This window comes from Quercus lobata, chromosome 10, assembly GCF_001633185.2.
Source record: "Quercus lobata isolate SW786 chromosome 10, ValleyOak3.0 Primary Assembly, whole genome shotgun sequence".
Taxonomy (NCBI): Eukaryota; Viridiplantae; Streptophyta; class Magnoliopsida; order Fagales; family Fagaceae; genus Quercus; species Quercus lobata.
The window spans coordinates 57,809,022-57,826,797 of NC_044913.1; the positions used below are offsets into that span (position 1 = coordinate 57,809,022).

Below are 17,776 nucleotides of genomic sequence, written 5' to 3' on the forward strand. Positions count from 1 at the left end.
GTAAAGGTTAAAAAAAATGTGTATTCTATAAATAAATAAAAAGGTATATGTAAGGTTTTTATTAACTTAGAAGAAAATGAAAAATCAATTATTAATAACAGTAACAACAACAACAACAACAACAACAACAACAACAACAATAATAATATAGAGGTAATTACATTCCTCCTTCTTGATGTTTGAAGAAATGACACTCTACCTCAAACTTGAAAGGAAAAAATATTTTCACCCTTTACATTTGTTTGACCAAACTTTGTTAAATTAATATTAAAATATTGTGTACTAACTTGCATGTGCTTAAGGTAGGTTCCAAAATTAACCTTAATTTTAAAATTAAATTCTCTTATTTTAAAATTTTAAATTAAAGTGTATTTCAAAATATTAAGTAATGTCTTTTCCTTTTCTTTTCCCAATGAGTTATGGAGAGATTTATCATTTCAAATGTTTTGGTATTTTATAAATTTGTATTTTAATTCTAAAATTATGAGTAATGTCTTTACTAACCATGGTTAAACATTTATAAACAGATTCTTAAATAAAGTTAAAATATTTTGTTATTAATATAAATAGAATGGGAGAGTGTTATTAATTATTAACTCAAATATATTTAATAAGATCACCCTAAAAGAAAATTATCTCGGGCAATGCGCGGGTCTGCAACTAGTTTATTTAATAACTTTTTACACAACTAAGTCATAATTGCAGCTCATCAAGAACTTCTGTGAAAGCAAGAGGACGACTAGAAGAAATTTATTTAATAACTTTTTACACAACTAAGTCATAATTGCAGCTCATCAAGAACTTCCGCTTTCACAGAAGTTGTAAAAGAAATTGGATTGGGTATATTCAGAGTCAGATTGACTGAGTTTGGTCCCACTTGATGCCTATTTCCACTAAAATCTAGCTTTGCTCAAACACCCTCCAAGTTCTGGAACATTAAGAGAGGAAAAAATTGTTTCAGATGAGAGACTCCCTTGGAAATTAGGTTCAGCCAGAATGGTCACAACTGGATGATAATAAAATAACACTACGTGCAATACTTCTTATTGTATTGACATACGTTTCTGTTGACAGCAGATAGTCTTCCCTTTTTGCAGAATTGGTTCGAAGATAGAACAAAGCAGCCACCTTCTTGGGCAATATGGATCATTGTAGCTTGCCATATCTCCCTTGCTTCGGCTGTAGGTCGAAAACAAATTTCAATGCCTACATATGGCAGCATAAGTATTAAACAAAAGACTGAAAAACTATAGTTTGTTAGGAAACTCAAGAATATAAAGGGAATGCTGAACAACCCAGTTTAGACCTTATTAAAACACCTAATTGTGAAAATGGTGAGGAATCATGCTAAATTTTTCTATAGATATAGTAAATTATTTTACAGATAGCAGCACAAGGTACACAAAAACACACAAAAGAGATTTCTTTGTATCCTTCAATGACAATGTTAAATTGAATGACAAAAGAAAAGACATTAAAATAACACTCACTAGGAGTTCTTTTGTTAGTAACTATGACAAGACTGTAAGTAAAAATGACAAAAGGTATACCTTCAGTATATAAAGTCAGTTCTTAGAGAAGACATTCTATTGTCGTGGCAGATAAGGTCACCTATTATCAAGATTGGAGTCTTAAATACAGGCAGCAATGATGTCTCCGCTGAACAGCACACTTCACATTCTAATGCAATTGGCATTACCTTTTGATGTTTTACAAGATACCAGCCCAGGGAATCGAAAACTAGAATCGCACTAAAGAGTGAGTATCCAGCGCTTTTAACTATTCCCTTCTGGAAGTAGACTTCATATTTACCCATTTAAGTAAAGAACTGTCAACTTTTCAGACCTACATAAACAAACATTCGACGTGATTCAGTCAAAAAAAGAATAGAATTACATTTTCCAGTGGGTTATATGCGTCACAAGAAAATGCATTACAGTGAGTAATAATAAAGCTTAAAGCTGGAAGTATTGACTAGGCACAAATTTGTTCAACCTTGATTAGCAATTAGCTACTATCCCTGGTTCTTTTTTGGGTAGACTGCAAAATTAACTTATGTAACCATTGATTAAGCATTCATACCTGTATGTTCTAACTTTTTCCCTAAATTTGTGATGCCTCCCTAAATTTTTTCAAATCAGTTTGCAAATTCTCACAAAATAATCATAATTCTATGGCAAGAAAACTGTGTTGTATCTTGTTTCAACTTATCATTGACAATGGGGCTTTTAGTGTAGGAAATACAATTCAAATTGGATAAAAAGCACAGCTACGATATTTTAGATTTTTAGTTATAGAAGATTTCATTGATAGAAGTTTTTTTTTTTTTTTTGGTAGAACATTGATAGAACTTTTCAGTCTTATTTCTGAGTAAAATTAAATTTTAAGCCATATTGTATTAAATGAATAATTACAAACAAAATTCGGCTTACAGAGACTTCTGTCCATTGCCTTGTCTGCAATCTGTAGGCTGTTACCCTCCATACAGGGATATGAAGTGGAGCACCCAAACAGGTTGGCCTCGTAGTTAAGACAACAAGACTGACAATAAGAGAAGACTGAAACAGAAATTTGGAAATACATTAATTGAAGCTTACTATTATATGCTCTCTACAGAGATTTGTAGCAGGGATTATCTGTGAAATGATTTTAACTATCAATCAAGTTTGCAAGATGGCAAGGCACTAGACGTATATCTTAGTGCATAACTTGATCTCAGACAAAAAAAAATGCATCAAATTTGAGTTTCAAGTTTCTCTTCTTAATTGGGTTCTTCAATTTCTTGTAGACGTCTGAGGACTGGATATCATAGTTTATACCATTGATTAGTACTAAAATTTGAACATTCAAAACAAGATATATATATATATATATATATATGATCATAATCAGTATGTAAGGGTAATCCTTGATGTGTACCTCATAATCTAGAAAACTGCTGAAGTCACTGCAACAGAGACTTTAAGTTAGGAAACGAAAACATAGGATTTGAACAGCTGACAAATTGTCAGGAATCCTGTATATTCGAGGAGAAAAAGGAGTTATTTCTGATTATATATATAGGAGATAGAAGCAAACTTGTTGAAAAGTGTAAATGCTGGAAAAGCCTAGGCCTTACTTGATTCATTGTCGAAGTGATACCTAATATACCCAATTGACACTTGCAGGTACATTCAAGTCATGGTTCCAGCTAACCTAAAACCAGAAGTCTTTTAGGAAAAAAAAAAAAACCGAAGAAAATAAAATTAGCTTAGCTTGAGAATAAATGTAACTGCAATTATGAAGTAATCCAATGATGAGTAAAACAGCTTACCCAACATTATAATTTGATCTCAAAAGAAAAAAGATGTTAACCTTCTCGTTTAATTTGATTTGAATCTCAAGTTATACTTCCTTATAGTGCACACTGTACAGCAAACCAGACTTTAAGTTTATCTACAAATCTATTTAAAATAGAATAAATAATTTGTCTCTGAGTATTTCACACGTTTAAAACTAACTTCAGATGAATTCATAACATTAATTAACTTTAGAGAAGCTTGAAATATGAATAATGATAGAGACCTATTTAATCCAAAATTGGTTAGTGAAAGCTTAACAGTGAAGACAATGTAATAGTAACTAAAGAGCCCTAATCAATGCATTGTTGGCAGACCAGAATACACACACAAATAATCTCAAGAAGTTTAGAATTGATTGTTCAAACAAAAATACTTGATTTTTGTTGTTGGATGGAAAATTTGAAGATCTAAGAATGCTATGCAGAAAAATGTGCTACTCTATATGAGCACACAATTTTGAACAAAAATTATGGAAATTAAAATTAAGTGCATAAGCTAGTCCATTCAAAGTAATATATTAAACCTAAGGACATTTGAGCAAAAATACCGATTTTAGATTCTTTAAGCATATTCTCAAAAAAAAAAAAAAAGATTCTTTAAGCTTAGCATAGGAGTCAAAAGTTTGTCTAGATAATTGGAACATGGGCAATCTTGATCAATCTATGCTGAAGTACATAACCTCTATTTGGGAAATGAAGGATTACCAGCATGGCATCATCTGTTATTTAGTGAGGCACCACACCCATGCTGGTAGATATCTCAACTTCTTGCAACTGTTTATAGACATCTCATCAACTAAATAAAGGTTCTGCAACTATAGTGGAAAGTCATCCACTCTTGTTTACTCTTTTTGATTTCAAAATATCTTACTTGCAATTGTTCAAGTAGATGAGGCAGCAACTTGAGCTTAGGCACACATAATGTTTGATTTGTGTGTAGCCTGAAATGTCGGACATCCTTTACAAAAATTAAAAGGCTCCACTAAGAATACATCAACTAATTTTTCTGTCTTATATAGATCTAGATTATTCAACCAAACTCAGATAGCACCCCAATGCAGGGTTAGTATTAAGGGCATTTACTTTTGAAACTCCGAAGAGAATCAAACAAGGAATTGGGAAGGTTTGTTTTCCATTGACCGGATATGAAAATCTTAAGTAATAGGGAAAACTTAGATTTCACAATCTGTAATCCAAGAATAAATCCATGTATGTCGTTAGAGATGGAAAAGAAAAAAGTTTCAAAATGAAAAACATGGAAAAGAGCAAATTAAGAAATGTGTACATGATTCTGAAAAATTCCATATAACACGAACAAGGTCATCAACACTCCCTATTGCAGTCAATTTTCCACTGAAATATAAACAAACAATGAATTTGAAAAGATTAACAATTTTAGTGAGTAGTATACAAAGTTGAGAATAGGAAAAAATATATATTAATAATAAAATTTATTGGAAGAGAGACAATAGAAGAGAAGAAGAGAACTCACAATTCTTAGTGAGTTTAGGAATAAAAAGTACTGGAATCAATTTGTAAGTCCGCCTTTTGTGATTTCTGGATTATGACCAATCTTTTGCCTGTAATCTAAAACTTCGCAAGATTATAAGTTAAAATAAATCCTCCACCACTGTGCCAAATCTTCCACTTAGGTTTCAATTGAGAGGGATCCACCTTTCTTTACTGGAAGGTAGTGCATTCTTGTTCTTGGGTTTCATTTCTTGAAAAGATTTGAAGCTGCCCCACTATTGTTGCAGAAGTTACAATACAACAAACACGTTACTTTCTGAATAAAAAGAAATTAAACACGTTAGCTCCTGCATGAGAACCTCAAATCCACATAGGGTTCCTTGAATTCATAAATTCAAAGGGCTTTATGAAAGAATTTACCCAAAAAGCATGTTCGATCGTGGCCAAAGGCTATGAGTTTTACTCCCAACACCATTTCCCTTCATGTCACCAAATTTCACGCAATTTTGCCGTGATCTCCAACGACTTCTAATAGTACTTTTCTACTTCTTGAACTTCCCGCACGCTGAATTCTAATGAGCTCTGTTCTACATCACCCACCACTCTAGAAAGGTTCCAACATCATTAACATTTAGTGACTCCAATTGATGATATAAATAGGTATCATTATCAATATAAAAAGGATGAAATGACATTTACTCACCATAAACTTTTGAAGGAATTTATAATAAGTAGGGGAAGAAAATGAATGGTTCCTATCCTTACTGCCCTGACCAGGTTCAGCAGGAAATCTCATATTCCATCTTTTTCCTGCCTTTGCCTTCATCAAGAAGAGCACATTATGGAAAGTATTGATGTAAAGAGTCATTTTTCATTTTTGAATATGACATAGGTGCTTGGCAATTACTGATCCTTAATTGTATTTCAAAATTCTAGCATTATGTTTATTATGCTCAATGCATTCTAACTTTTTCAGAAAAGAGGGCAATTATTGATCAAGTTATTAAAAAGTATATTAGAAAACCTAATGATTGGCTAAAGCTCAAGAACATATAATATTGGGAAAATAAAAATAATTTTGTGGGAATTAAAACTTTCTTGATGACACTTATGCAAGCATTATTATAATAATTTAAAAATAAAATAAAATAAAATCCTATTTTTATGCTTTCTATTATGTTGGGGGAAGGGCAAGAAAAAAGAAAATAACAAAACCTTCGCAATAAAGAAAATTAGACAGCTGAAGTACCCAAACCTGTTTGCACAATAGAGGACCTAAGTTGAAAGTACCACATCTTCCTACAGAAACATTATGCCCAAATTATGTGAAAAACTTGAAGAAAGTAAAATGTTATGTAAGAAATAGCAAATAATTTATGAATAAAAATCCTCTATTTTATTCTAATATGAAAAAAAAAAATACTAGTATTAGAGAAGAGAGAGAGTAGAAAGTCAGTTTTGGATGGACTTACCACTAGCCTTTCCTGATACCACATAAATTTCAAGATGCTACTAGAAAACCTGAGGCATTAGATTTACCGCATCCTTCCTCTTGATGATGTAATAATGTGGTGAGGCGTTGCATGGGTGCACATGCATCAGCTTTGTGCAATCACATAATTCTTATATGCTGCTCCTTAATAGAATCTTATATGCTGCTCCTTAATAGAATCTTCCCCTAGGGCCATCAGCAATAGAAAAAACAATTATAATATATGATGATTTTTCTGAATAACCTTCTCATATGAAAACATTGCGATAGGACATGAACCAAGCACAAAAGATTCCTTAGTTTATTGTTATTAATGTATGTGGCTTGAGATTAATATCCAATAATTTGGCATTTATTTTATTGAGCTAAATTACTAGTCTAGTTTATTGTAATTAACATATGGAAGAGTATGAAGCTTCAAGCTCCTCAAAATCTGAACCCATCATGAATAAGGAACTTTTATATGCTATTGAAATCTCAAATGCTAAGAGGTCGAGTCTTGGTGGGATGGCCAGTGCCTTTCTCCAAAACGATAAGTCGTGAGTTCAAGTTTGGGAATTACAAAAAGTGGGAGCTTTGTGCATTGAGTACGACTTTTTTTTGTTTTAATCTCAAATGCTCAATTTAATTAGCTAGATTTTAAATTTTCTATAGGGAAAAGCTTAATATATACACACCCTTGGTTGTCAATGATTAAATGGCTGAATAAAGAACACAAAATTTTGCTAAATTCATAAGAGAGACAAAACATGTCAACAATTTTAGTTAGAAAAAACTAAGAAAAAAAATATGAGGTTGGAGATGATTTACTAAGTTTAGTTACCTTCAAGTCTAAATTTTATTATTACAAAATGGTGGTCTCAATTGTTGGGATATGAACAAAATGAGATTTCATGTGTTCTTGGCCCAGTTGACTAATAGAATACAACCAACACTAATGCCAAAATAATTTCATAAGAATACTGGGAAAATTTTTTCTTCATCTTTTTCTAAATAAAAAGTTAGAGAATGTTGTAGAAAAAATGATAGCGAAGATGGGATCTTTGGAATGAATGGTATATTATTTGGAATGAATTAATACTTCATAAACAAGAAGATAGGTGAAAAACTTACCAACTTTGACGAACTTCTATTAAACTCCATAAAATTAATTAACTATTCTTCCAACTGAATATAATATAGTTTGGACTGCATATCAAGGCAATGATTTAATTCATATAATAAGAAATAGATTAAAAATAAGATCAGAGGAAAGCAAACAAAGAAAGGAAGACATTAGGGAAATTATGAATGTAATTAGTTGATTTGAAGTAGAGTATCAGAGTAGAGAAGAGGATTAAGTTTGAGATAACTGACCACACATTGTTGTGATAATATATGTGTGAACTTCAAACAGCTTCCTCTTTAATTCATTCCTCGTCATTGGACCAGAATTGGTCAATAACTCTCAGCACTTCTATCATTTATCTTGAGGCAGTTATGAATGAACAGGTGTTGCAATTTGGTGAGCTGTTACATGGCATCCACTTTAGGCCAGATAAAAAAGGTTCTTGCGTCCAAATAAGTACGAAGTGTTGAACAGAGAAAAGGTTGCCCAACCACTCTGGCAAATTTTACATTCCATAATATCAACAAATTTACTAAATAATAGTTGAAATAAAGAACCACCAAAGGATAGATGTTGTTAGAAGGGTGAAATCAGAGGAAACGAAAATGAGATTTGGGGGAACTCACCAATTTTTGATGAACTTCAACCAGATAACACTCAAATCAACACTCCATTAGACCGGGAGCAATCATTAACCATTCTGGCAGCAACCAAAAAATATCCAGCTTTTACTGTAAAGTGAGCATAGCATGGTAATAACTTCTGGCAAATTATCGACCACTCTGAATAACACCGGAGAGCATCTCTTTAGTAAGGGATTAGATCTCTTCCTTTGCTGCCCAAAAGTAGCATTCTTGTACCCAAAATTCAGCTCTTGAAGAGAGAGAAAAAAATTTAATCATGCACCAAATCAGAAGCTTCCATTGAGAGCTCATCTGCACAGCTCAAAAATATGATGCCTCAAACTAAGAATGCACCTAGGTGTAAAAGTTTGGCTGATTGAACAGGGCTTTAGAATGGTGAAGAATCCTGTGCCAAATCAGAAGCTACGGTTGGCTCTTATATCCAAGAAATACTATGTACTACTAGTGGCTTAAATATTTTGAAATATTGTCTAAGGAAGGATGCATTGCCATGAACAAGATTTACAAACTAGATGCACACAATATAGATACAACGCTACTAAGATTTACAAACTCACCTTTTAAAATTTTTGAATTTGAAGTATTAGAAACAAATAATTTTTGAATTTAAGTATTATAAACAAAGAATCACGCTTGCATTTTGACATGTTGGAAAAGAAATAATGCCTTGGACAAAAGTAGAAATTTAAATACCTGAACTTGTGTGTCAGATAAATACATTTCAGCCACCAATTGGATAACAACCATCAAATAACCTAAATATGTGAAAGTGAGTGCATGCTGGGACAGAAAAATGAGAAATCTAAAAGAGAAAAGGAAGAACATGAATTGTTCCTATCCTTACTGCCCTGACTTAGTTCAGCAGGAAATATTATATTCCATCTTTTCGCTGCCTTCACTTTCATCAAGAAGAGCACATTATGACTAGTATTGCTGTAAAGTGTCTATTTTTCATTTTTGAATATGACATAGGTGCTTGGTAATTAGCGATCCTTAATTGTATTTCAAAATTCTTGCATTATGTTTATTATGCTCAGCGCATTCTAACTTTTTCAGAAAAGAGAGCAATTATTGATCAAGGCAATGATTTAATTCATATAATAAGAAATAGATTAAAAATAAGATCAGAGGAAAGCAAACAAAGAAAGGAAGACATTAGGGAAATTATGAATGTAATTAGTTGATTTGAAGTAGAGTATCAGAGTAGAGAAGAGGATTAAGTTTGAGATAACTGACCACACATTGTTGTGATAATATATGTGTGAACTTCAAACAGCTTCCTCTTTAATTCATTCCTCGTCATTGGACCAGAATTGGTCAATAACTCTCAGCACTTCTATCATTTATCTTGAGGCAGTTATGAATGAATAGGTGTTGCAATTTGGTGAGCTGTTACATGGCATCCACTTTAGGCCAGATAAAAAAAGTTCTTGCGTCCAAATAAGTACAAAGTGTTGAAGAGAGAAAAGGTTGCCCAACCACTCTGGCAAATTTTACATTCCATAATATCAACAAATTTACTAAATAATAGTTGAAATAAAGAACCACCAAAGGATAGATGTTGTTAGAAGGGTGAAATCAGAGGAAACGAAAATGAGATTTGGGGGAACTCACCAATTTTTGATGAACTTCAACCAGATAACACTCAAATCAACACTCCATTAGACCAGGAGCAATCATTAACCATTCTGGCAGCAACCAATAAAAAATATCCAGCTTTTACTGTAAAGTGAGCATAACATGGTAATAACTTCTGGCAAATTATCGACCACTCTGAATAACACCGGAGAGCATCTCTTTAGTAAGGGATTAGATCTCTTCCTTTGCTGCCCAAAAGTAGCATTCTTGTACCCAAAATTCAGCTCTTGAAGAGAGAGAAAAAAATTTAATCATGCACCAAATCAGAAGCTTCCATTGAGAGCTCATCTGCACAGCTCAAAAATATGACGCCTCAAACTAAGAATGCACCTAGGTGTCAAAGTTTGGCTGATTGAACAGGGCTTTAGAATGGTGAAGAATCCTGTGCCAAATCAGAAGCTACGGTTGGCTCTTATATCCAAGAAATACTATGTACTACTAGTGGCTTAAATATTTTGAAATATTGTCTAAGGAAGGATGCATTGCCATGAACAAGATTTACAAACTAGATGCACACAATATAGATACAACGCTACCAAGATTTACAAACTCACCTTTTAAAATTTTTGAATTTGAAGTATTAGAAACAAATAATTTTTGAATTTAAGTATTATAAACAAAGAATCACACTTGCATTTTGACATGTTGGAAAAGAAATAATGCCTTGGACAAAAGTAGAAATTTAAATACCTGAACTTTTGTGTCAGATAAATACATTTCAGCCATCAATTGGATAACAACCATCAAATAACCTAAATATGTGAAAGTGAGTACATGTTGGGACAGAAAAATGAGAAATCTAAAAGAGAAAAGGAAGAACATGAATTGTTCCTATCCTTACTGCCCTGACTTAGTTCAGCAGGAAATATTATATTCCATCTTTTCGCTGCCTTCACTTTCATCAAGAAGAGCACATTATGACTAGTAATTAGCGATCCTTAATTGTATTTCAAAATTCTTGCATTATGTTTATTATGCTCAGCGCATTCTAACTTTTTCAGAAAAGAGAGCAATTATTGATCAAGTTGTTAAAAGTATATAAAAAAATCTAATGATTGGCTAAAGCTCAAGAAAATATAATATTGGAAAAATAACAATAATTTTGGGGGAATTAAAACTTTCTCAATGACACTTACGCAAGCACTATCATAATACATAATCCATTTTCATTCATTATATTATGTTGGGGGAAGGGCAAGAAAAAAGAAAACAACAAAACCTTCACAAGAAAGAGAATTAGGCAGTGGAAGTACCCAAACCTGTTCACGCATTAGAGGACCTAGGTTGAAATACTACCACGTCTTCCTACAGACAAATAATGCCCAAATTATGTGAAAAACTTGAAGAAAGTAAATATTTTATGGAAGTAAAAGAAAAAAAATTATGAATAAAATTTTTCTATTTTATTCTAATATGAAAAAAAACATTTCTAGTATTAGAGAGGAGAGAGTAGAAAGTCAGTTTTGGACGGACTTACCACCAACATTTCCTGATATCACATAAACTTCATCTTGATGATGTAATAATGCAGTGAGGCATTGTATGGGAGCACATTCATCAGCTTTGTTCAATCATAAATTAATTAATTGTTCTTCCAACTGAATATAATAGAATTTGGCCTGCACATCAAGGCAATATATTTAATTAATAAATAAGAAATAGATTAAAAAAGATCAGAGGAAAGCAAATAAAGAAAGGAAGACATTAGGGAAATTGTGAATGTAATTAGTTGATTTAAAGCAGAGTATCAGAGAAGAAAAGAGGATTAAGTTTAAGATAACTGACCACATACATTGTTGTAATAATATATGTGTTAACTTCAAACAGCTTCCTCTTTAATCCATTCCCTGTCATTGGACCAGAATTGGCTGATACTCTCAGCACTTCTATCATTTAACTTGAGGCAGTTATGAATGAATAGGTGTTGCAAATTGGTGAGCCAATACATGGCATCCACTTGCATCCAAATAAGTACCAAATGTTGAAGAGAGAAAAGGTTTCCCAACCACTCTGCCAATTTTACAGTCAATATATAAACAAATTCAGTAAACAGTAGATGAATTAAAGAAACAAGAGGGGTAGATTTTATTAAAAAGGTGACATCAGAGGAAAAGAAGATGAGATTTTGGGGGAGCTCACTAATTTTGATGAACTTCACTCAGATAGTAATTCAACAACCGTCAACCATTCTGACAGCAACCAACAAGAAATATTCAGCTTTTACCGTAAAGTGAGCATCTCTTTAGTAAGGGATTGGTCCACTTCCTCTGTTCCCTGAAAGCAGAATTCTTGTACCCAAAATTCAGATCTTGAAGAGAGAAAAAGTTAACCCTGTGCCAAATCAAAAGCTACCATTGACGCCTCATATCTGCAGCATAAAGATCCTCAAAATATGACTCCTCCAACTAAGAATGTGCTTAGGTGATAAAGTTTGGCTGATTGAAAACTGGGGCTAGAATGGCGAAGAATCCTCTGCCAAATCATAAGCTACCATTAACACTTACATCAAAGAAATGCTAAGTAGCACTAGTGGCTTATATATTTTGAAATATAGTCTAAGGATGCATTGCCATGAACAATATACACTACATATATCAGAAAACGAACACAAAATAGATGCAACGCTACCAAAATTTACAAACTCATTTTTTTATTTTTTTTTTATTTTAAGTATTAGAAACAAATAATTTTTGAATTTAAGAATTATAAACAAAGAATTACGCTAGCATTTTGTTATGTTGGAAAAGAAATAACACCTGAACTTGGCCCCCAATTGGATAACCTAAATTTGTGAAATAGAGTATATAAAAGAGAAGTGGAAGAATAGGAGATGGACTTACCACATTGTTTTTGTATTACTTTGACCAAAAACATCTTCAACTTCTCTAATTTGGTGAGCGGCCCTTGGATTTTGATCATTTGCAGCTCTTGAAGAGAACTTTCCTTTCTCTTTCTTTTTTTCCCTGTGAGAGAATTAAGGAATAAATCAAATTAAAGAAAAAATCTATGCGTAATCTTTGATAATTGTCTGTTTGATTAATTCAATATGAGAAAACTTACCACTCTGATCTGTCTTGGACCAATATGCACAACTACCCTTCCTCTTCGATAAAGATATTTGGAATATGGGCAATTTTGAGCCACTCTGTGCCGCTTCCCTTCACACATCTTTCCTTTAATTTGGGGCAATCATAAATATCTAAATGGGTGAGGTGTTGCATGGCTCCCGCTGTTGGCAGATACATCAGGTTCATGCATTCCCCAAGATACAACTGTCGAACAGAAGAAAGGTTGCCCAACCACTCAGGCAAAGCTTCCATCTGGTCAAAATTCCATATCCAGAGGTATGTTAGGGCAGTAAATCGTTGAATATCGTCTGGGAGAGAGTTGAGTTTAGCCCATCCATACAGTGCTAGACTTTCAAGGGATGCGTGTTGGATGGAACTGAGACTAGGGAAAGCATCCAACTCCTCACAAAACCGACCAATACTCAAATCCTTCAAGCGGGTGAGGCAGTCTAACCCATCTGGCAAACCCATCAATCTTTTACAAGATCTAATTGTTAAAGAGGAAAGTGAATGCAAATCCTGTAGATTTGGAATTGATATCAGATTTGGACACTCACTTATCTCCAATGACGATAGAGATATACATGATTCTAGCCCAGTTGGTAGAACTTCAATACTACACGATATTGTTAGTCTTCGAAGAAGTAACGCCACACCTTTTATACTTGGAAAGGACCTCAGATTAGGACAATATCTTACCTCGAAATTCTCAAGGGAACGAAGGGTGTGCAGTCCATCCGGCAAATAACTCAATTTCTTACAGTTTAATATTTGCAGTGACCGAAGAGAAGTGTAGAAGCCCCATACATCCCCATGTGGTGATAGGGATACCAAATCATCACAATTCTCTATCCTCAAAGACATAAGACTCGAATTATTTTTCAATAACTGCTCTGGCAAAGAAGCAAGTTCTGAAATTCCCAAAATATAGAGAGACGTTAGAGTGGTAAGCTTGCTACTAATTTTTTCAAATGTCGTGCTATTGGTTTCCCAAATATATAATTCCTCAAGAGAAGGAAAATGACATGGAGCACTTTTCAGTTGCTCACAGAACTGAATGGTCAAAGTCTTAAGGCAAGGAAACACCGTTCCCGTTGTTGTTGGCTCCATCGCATCCGTCCATTCAACTAGATTTCGCATAAAACACAGTTTAAGACTTTTCAAACACGGGAACAATATTTTGTCATTATAGTTGCCGTAAAACTCGGTTCCTATAGATCTTACATTATCCATACCATGTATTTCAAGATCCCTAAGACAAGGTAGAAGCCCGAGAGTGGGAAGAACCTCACATTTATTGCAACCAATTAATTGGATATTAATCAAATTGTCATATAGCAAAAAGCCATCCCTTGCATCATGACTTGTCAACATCCATGATGGGAATTTCTCCCCTCCAAAACCATCAATTGTTAAGCTCTTTAAATATCGGTGAGGTTGGAGTCCTTCCAAAACCTCTTCATCATTATTGTGGTTGCCTTCTCTATTCCCACTCCAGTAAAATCCCAACTGGTATACTTTGGCCTTTTCTACTAATTTGGCGTTTTTGGAGGCTTCTTTATCTTTCACATGCTCTAGCCTACGGATGATTAGTTTTCCTTTTAGTTGATTTAAGCTTCCCAATTCTTCGATCTGAAAACCTGTGCCTTGACCCACAATAAAACATTGCAAAGTTTGCAGACAAGTCAACTGCCCTAAGCCTTTAGGTGTTTGCCCATAAAAATAAATATGTCTCAAATTAATCAAATTTTTTAGATCTTCTGGAAGCTCTTTGAGATTATAACAACCTTCGATTCTTAAAGTTTGCAAATTGTAAAGCTTGGTGATGGCCTTTGGTAACACTTTGATGTACGGACTTGAGATGCTGAGAAGTCTCAAATGTATTAATACGCCAATTGAACTTGGCAATTCTTTTATACTTTTTCCATATAATTTTAAAACACGTAAGCATTCAAAATTGAATATTGTGTCACCAAGTGCAGCATTTTCTGAAATAAATGTGCGCAATTTCCTGACGCCATCTTTTAAAAATGGAATTTGTGGTATACTTTTGCCTTTAGATTGGATCACCAAATGTCGTACAAGGCTGATACCATCTACTAAATCCTCATTTAAAATTAGGATCTCTGATTTTGAAACTAAGAGAGCAAGATCATGTACCAAATCATGCATTTTGCATATGATAATATTATCATAACCATCCTTTTCCTCATCTTGGAATAAGGAATTCCCCAATAAGATATCAAAATACCTGTTACCAATATCCTCCATCTCCAAACAATTTCCTAGAGAGGGTTGAAGAAACCCTTCAGCCATCCAAAGCTGAATTAATTCTTCCTTGTAAATCCTATAATCTTTAGGAAAAATTGAACAATACGCAAAACATTGTTTAAGAGATGGTAATGGAAGATGATCAAAGCTCAATTTTAATATTGGTAACATTCCATTGCTACCATGTGGAGAATTCAAAATTTCATTGTTTAGTAGTGCTAACCATTCATTTTTCTCTTTTTTATGACACATCATCCCTCCTAGGACTTTTGCAGCTAATGGGACCCCTCCACATTTTTTGGCAATATCCCTTCCAATGGCCTCTAAATCTCGAGTTAGTGGAATTGAAGATACTCTTTTCTTGATTATGGACCAACATTCTTCCTTGGGTAGTTTTTCTAAATGATGTCGGGGATGTGTCTCCATGATTTTTGCCACCTTGTCACTACGGGTTGTAACAATGATATTGTTTCCAGTATTTGACATAATTCCTAACAAACAAACCCTTAATGTATCCCATTTTAGTGGATCTTCATTCCATACATCATCAAGGATGAGAAGATATTTTTTCCCCTGCAACTCTTTTTGAAGGTTTTGAAGTATTGCATTCTTACTTCCTAAAGGACTTGAGTTATTGATAAGGGATTCAAGAATCCCTCTTAAAATATTTTTATCATTGAAATCATCAGAGACACATACCCATATTGTCTTATCAAAATGTTTTTTTACTAGCTCATGATTATACACTAGTTTTGCAAAAGTTGTCTTTCCCAAACCAGCCATGCCGACTATAGGAATGACTGAGAGTTGTTGATTGGTCGCACTAGTCAGCAAGCTCACTATTTTTGAAACTTCACTTTTCCTTCCTACAACTTCTGAATGATCAAGAAAGGAGTCTGTCTCTCTAGTTGGGATAATCTCAACATTTGAATCTACTGACAATAATCTATCAAGTCCAAACCCATTTGCTAACTCATTTGCTTTTACTAGTTTTTCCTGAACAGCCTTAATTTTTTTCGCCATCTTGGTACGAAATAAAATGGGATTGGAGGTTGAACAGATATCTCGTACCTTTCTCTTTCTCTGGTTTCCAACTTCTATCTTTTGCCGTAGATTCTCGTATGCAAACTCGTCCAGCACATCGTCAGCTTCATAAGCAACATCTTCAAGCTTCTGGAGCCAAAGCTTCACAGACTCATCTTTCACTTGTCTTCTCTCAGCATCAGTCAAAACAGCTCGAATCATGGTTAATGATTCACCAAGCCCTCTTAGCTCCTCCTCGCAGCCCCAAGCATTGCCGATCAGCTCAGTAGCAAATGAAATCACCCTGCTTATGATTTCCTCGGCCATCGTGCTCTGATGATAAGTCAAAAATAAATTGAAAACCATTCAGAAAATATAGAAGAAATGGTGATGCGTCAAAAAACTAACAACTATTATTGATGGAAGAGTGAAACTATAGAAGAATTGTGCTTGTGATGCGTTAAAGACTTAACGGCCATCGTTTTCTTCTTCTTTTTCTTTTTCTTTTGTTCATTTTTTTATTATTAATAAATTGTCTTTATTTTCTAATGAAAAGTAATTGTAAAGTTTGTAAACATAATTGGTTAGAAGTATCTAGTTTGTAAATGATCAAATGAGCATTGCGTGCTTTCATTGCCACAAGTACAACTGTAGTGAAATAGCAAAAAATGATCTGTTGCATGCATGTATGAAGATTATTTTTGTTCTTAGATTACAGCTTTGAGAACGACAATTTTGTTCCCATACAAAGGGGAAAAAAAAGTAAATAATAGAAAAACAATTTTCCTTCTTTACAAGGTGGAGGTATTAGGTTTGAGTTATGAAGCAGAAATTGATAGTCATAGTCATAACAATATTGATGAAAACAATAATAAGATGAAGCACAAATTATTTCCAGAACAGAGTCTTACTTGGCAATGTGAAAACTTGAATTTCTTCTTTGAGAATCAATTCACTTGTTGATCTTTTGTAATCAGAGATTACAATTTTGGAATTTGAGACTACAAACTAAGAAAAATGATAAAAAAGAAGAGGTTGCGAATTGGCCAGTGGGAAGGAGATCTTGGAGGCTTTTAGTGTTTTATCTGTTTCAGTTAAAGGTGGGACTTCTCAAGGATGAGAAGGAAGGCATTTATTAGTCTAGACCAGGTCAAAATTGGACTTGAACAGTTGAACCCATCAACCAGTCCAAAACTCAAAGAAAAAAAATTAAAAAGAAAAAGTTCAAATTACTACTTAGCTGTAATTTAAATTATTAGTTTGAAATTTGACACTTTATTCATTTACGATTAATTTAGTTAGAGTTCGTAACCCATCTCTATTAAAAACAAAGTTAAATATATAATTTTGCTTAACTTTTATGTCTCTCTTAGAAAAACATTAAAAAAAAATACAAGATCAAATAAGATAAAAAAGAATCCAGTGGAACACTTGCATAATGGGATTTCAAACTACAGTTAGACAACTTAAATATCGGTCAAACCTCAAATGAAAAAATGTCAAATTTCAAAACATAGATAGGTAACTTAAATTTTGGCTAAACCAATGAATAAATTGTAATTGCCCAAAAAAAAAAAAAAAAAAAAAAAAAAAAAAGAAAGCAGGCTTTTATGGAACTTTAAATATGTGGAAATGGGTCAAACAACTCGAACTCAAAACCAATCCGAGAAAAACAAGTACAGTACAGGTTTGATCTATTGTGCTAATAGGGGTCAAAGTACA

General features: G+C 33.4%; 1 protein-coding gene and 2 long non-coding RNA genes across 18 annotated transcripts; all 3 read right to left on the reverse strand.

Moving 5' to 3' along the window:
- Positions 1 to 748: 748 nt before the first annotated feature.
- On the reverse strand, positions 749 to 6,263 carry LOC115962659. Of its 10 annotated transcripts, none has more exons than XR_004085509.1 (13): positions 5,514 to 6,262; positions 5,231 to 5,414; positions 5,015 to 5,085; positions 4,833 to 4,927; positions 4,626 to 4,693; positions 4,046 to 4,298; positions 3,314 to 3,406; positions 3,119 to 3,195; positions 2,920 to 3,016; positions 2,433 to 2,558; positions 1,551 to 1,845; positions 1,061 to 1,206; positions 749 to 928 (listed from the first exon to the last, which is right to left on the reverse strand). It is a non-coding gene; the product is annotated as an uncharacterized LOC115962659 (long non-coding RNA). The 10 variants fall into 10 exon arrangements; XR_004085514.1 differs by lacking the exon at positions 3,314 to 3,406 and having other exon boundaries at positions 5,514 to 5,630; positions 6,066 to 6,261; XR_004085517.1 differs by lacking the exon at positions 3,314 to 3,406 and having other exon boundaries at positions 4,833 to 4,933; positions 5,514 to 6,263.
- Positions 6,264 to 9,265: 3,002 nt separating this feature from the next.
- LOC115962662 lies at positions 9,266 to 12,792 on the reverse strand. 7 transcript variants are annotated; one of them, XR_004085538.1, is made up of 8 exons: positions 12,753 to 12,792; positions 12,533 to 12,655; positions 11,832 to 12,060; positions 11,485 to 11,702; positions 11,170 to 11,311; positions 10,952 to 10,997; positions 9,669 to 10,074; positions 9,266 to 9,537 (listed from the first exon to the last, which is right to left on the reverse strand). It is a non-coding gene; the product is annotated as an uncharacterized LOC115962662 (long non-coding RNA). The 7 variants fall into 7 exon arrangements; XR_004085540.1 differs by lacking the exons at positions 12,533 to 12,655; positions 12,753 to 12,792 and adding an exon at positions 10,383 to 10,444 and having other exon boundaries at positions 11,832 to 12,116; XR_004085539.1 differs by lacking the exons at positions 12,533 to 12,655; positions 12,753 to 12,792 and adding an exon at positions 10,383 to 10,444 and having other exon boundaries at positions 10,946 to 10,997; positions 11,832 to 12,116.
- Positions 12,793 to 12,852: 60 nt separating this feature from the next.
- LOC115965063 (putative disease resistance protein RGA1) lies at positions 12,853 to 17,135 on the reverse strand. Its single transcript, XM_031084267.1, has 3 exons — positions 16,966 to 17,135; positions 12,936 to 16,387; positions 12,853 to 12,865 (listed from the first exon to the last, which is right to left on the reverse strand). The coding sequence occupies exons 2-3, from the start codon at positions 16,379 to 16,381 to the stop codon at positions 12,853 to 12,855; spliced, it is 3,459 nt and encodes a 1,152-aa protein (XP_030940127.1). The 5' UTR covers positions 16,382 to 16,387; positions 16,966 to 17,135.
- Between the last annotated feature and the right edge of the window lie 641 nt (positions 17,136 to 17,776).

Excerpts from the sequence above, each read along its gene's own strand:
- LOC115965063 (XM_031084267.1), bottom strand. The coding sequence starts at position 16,381 with ATGGCCGAGGAAATCATAAGCAGGGTGATTTCATTTGCTACTGAGCTG.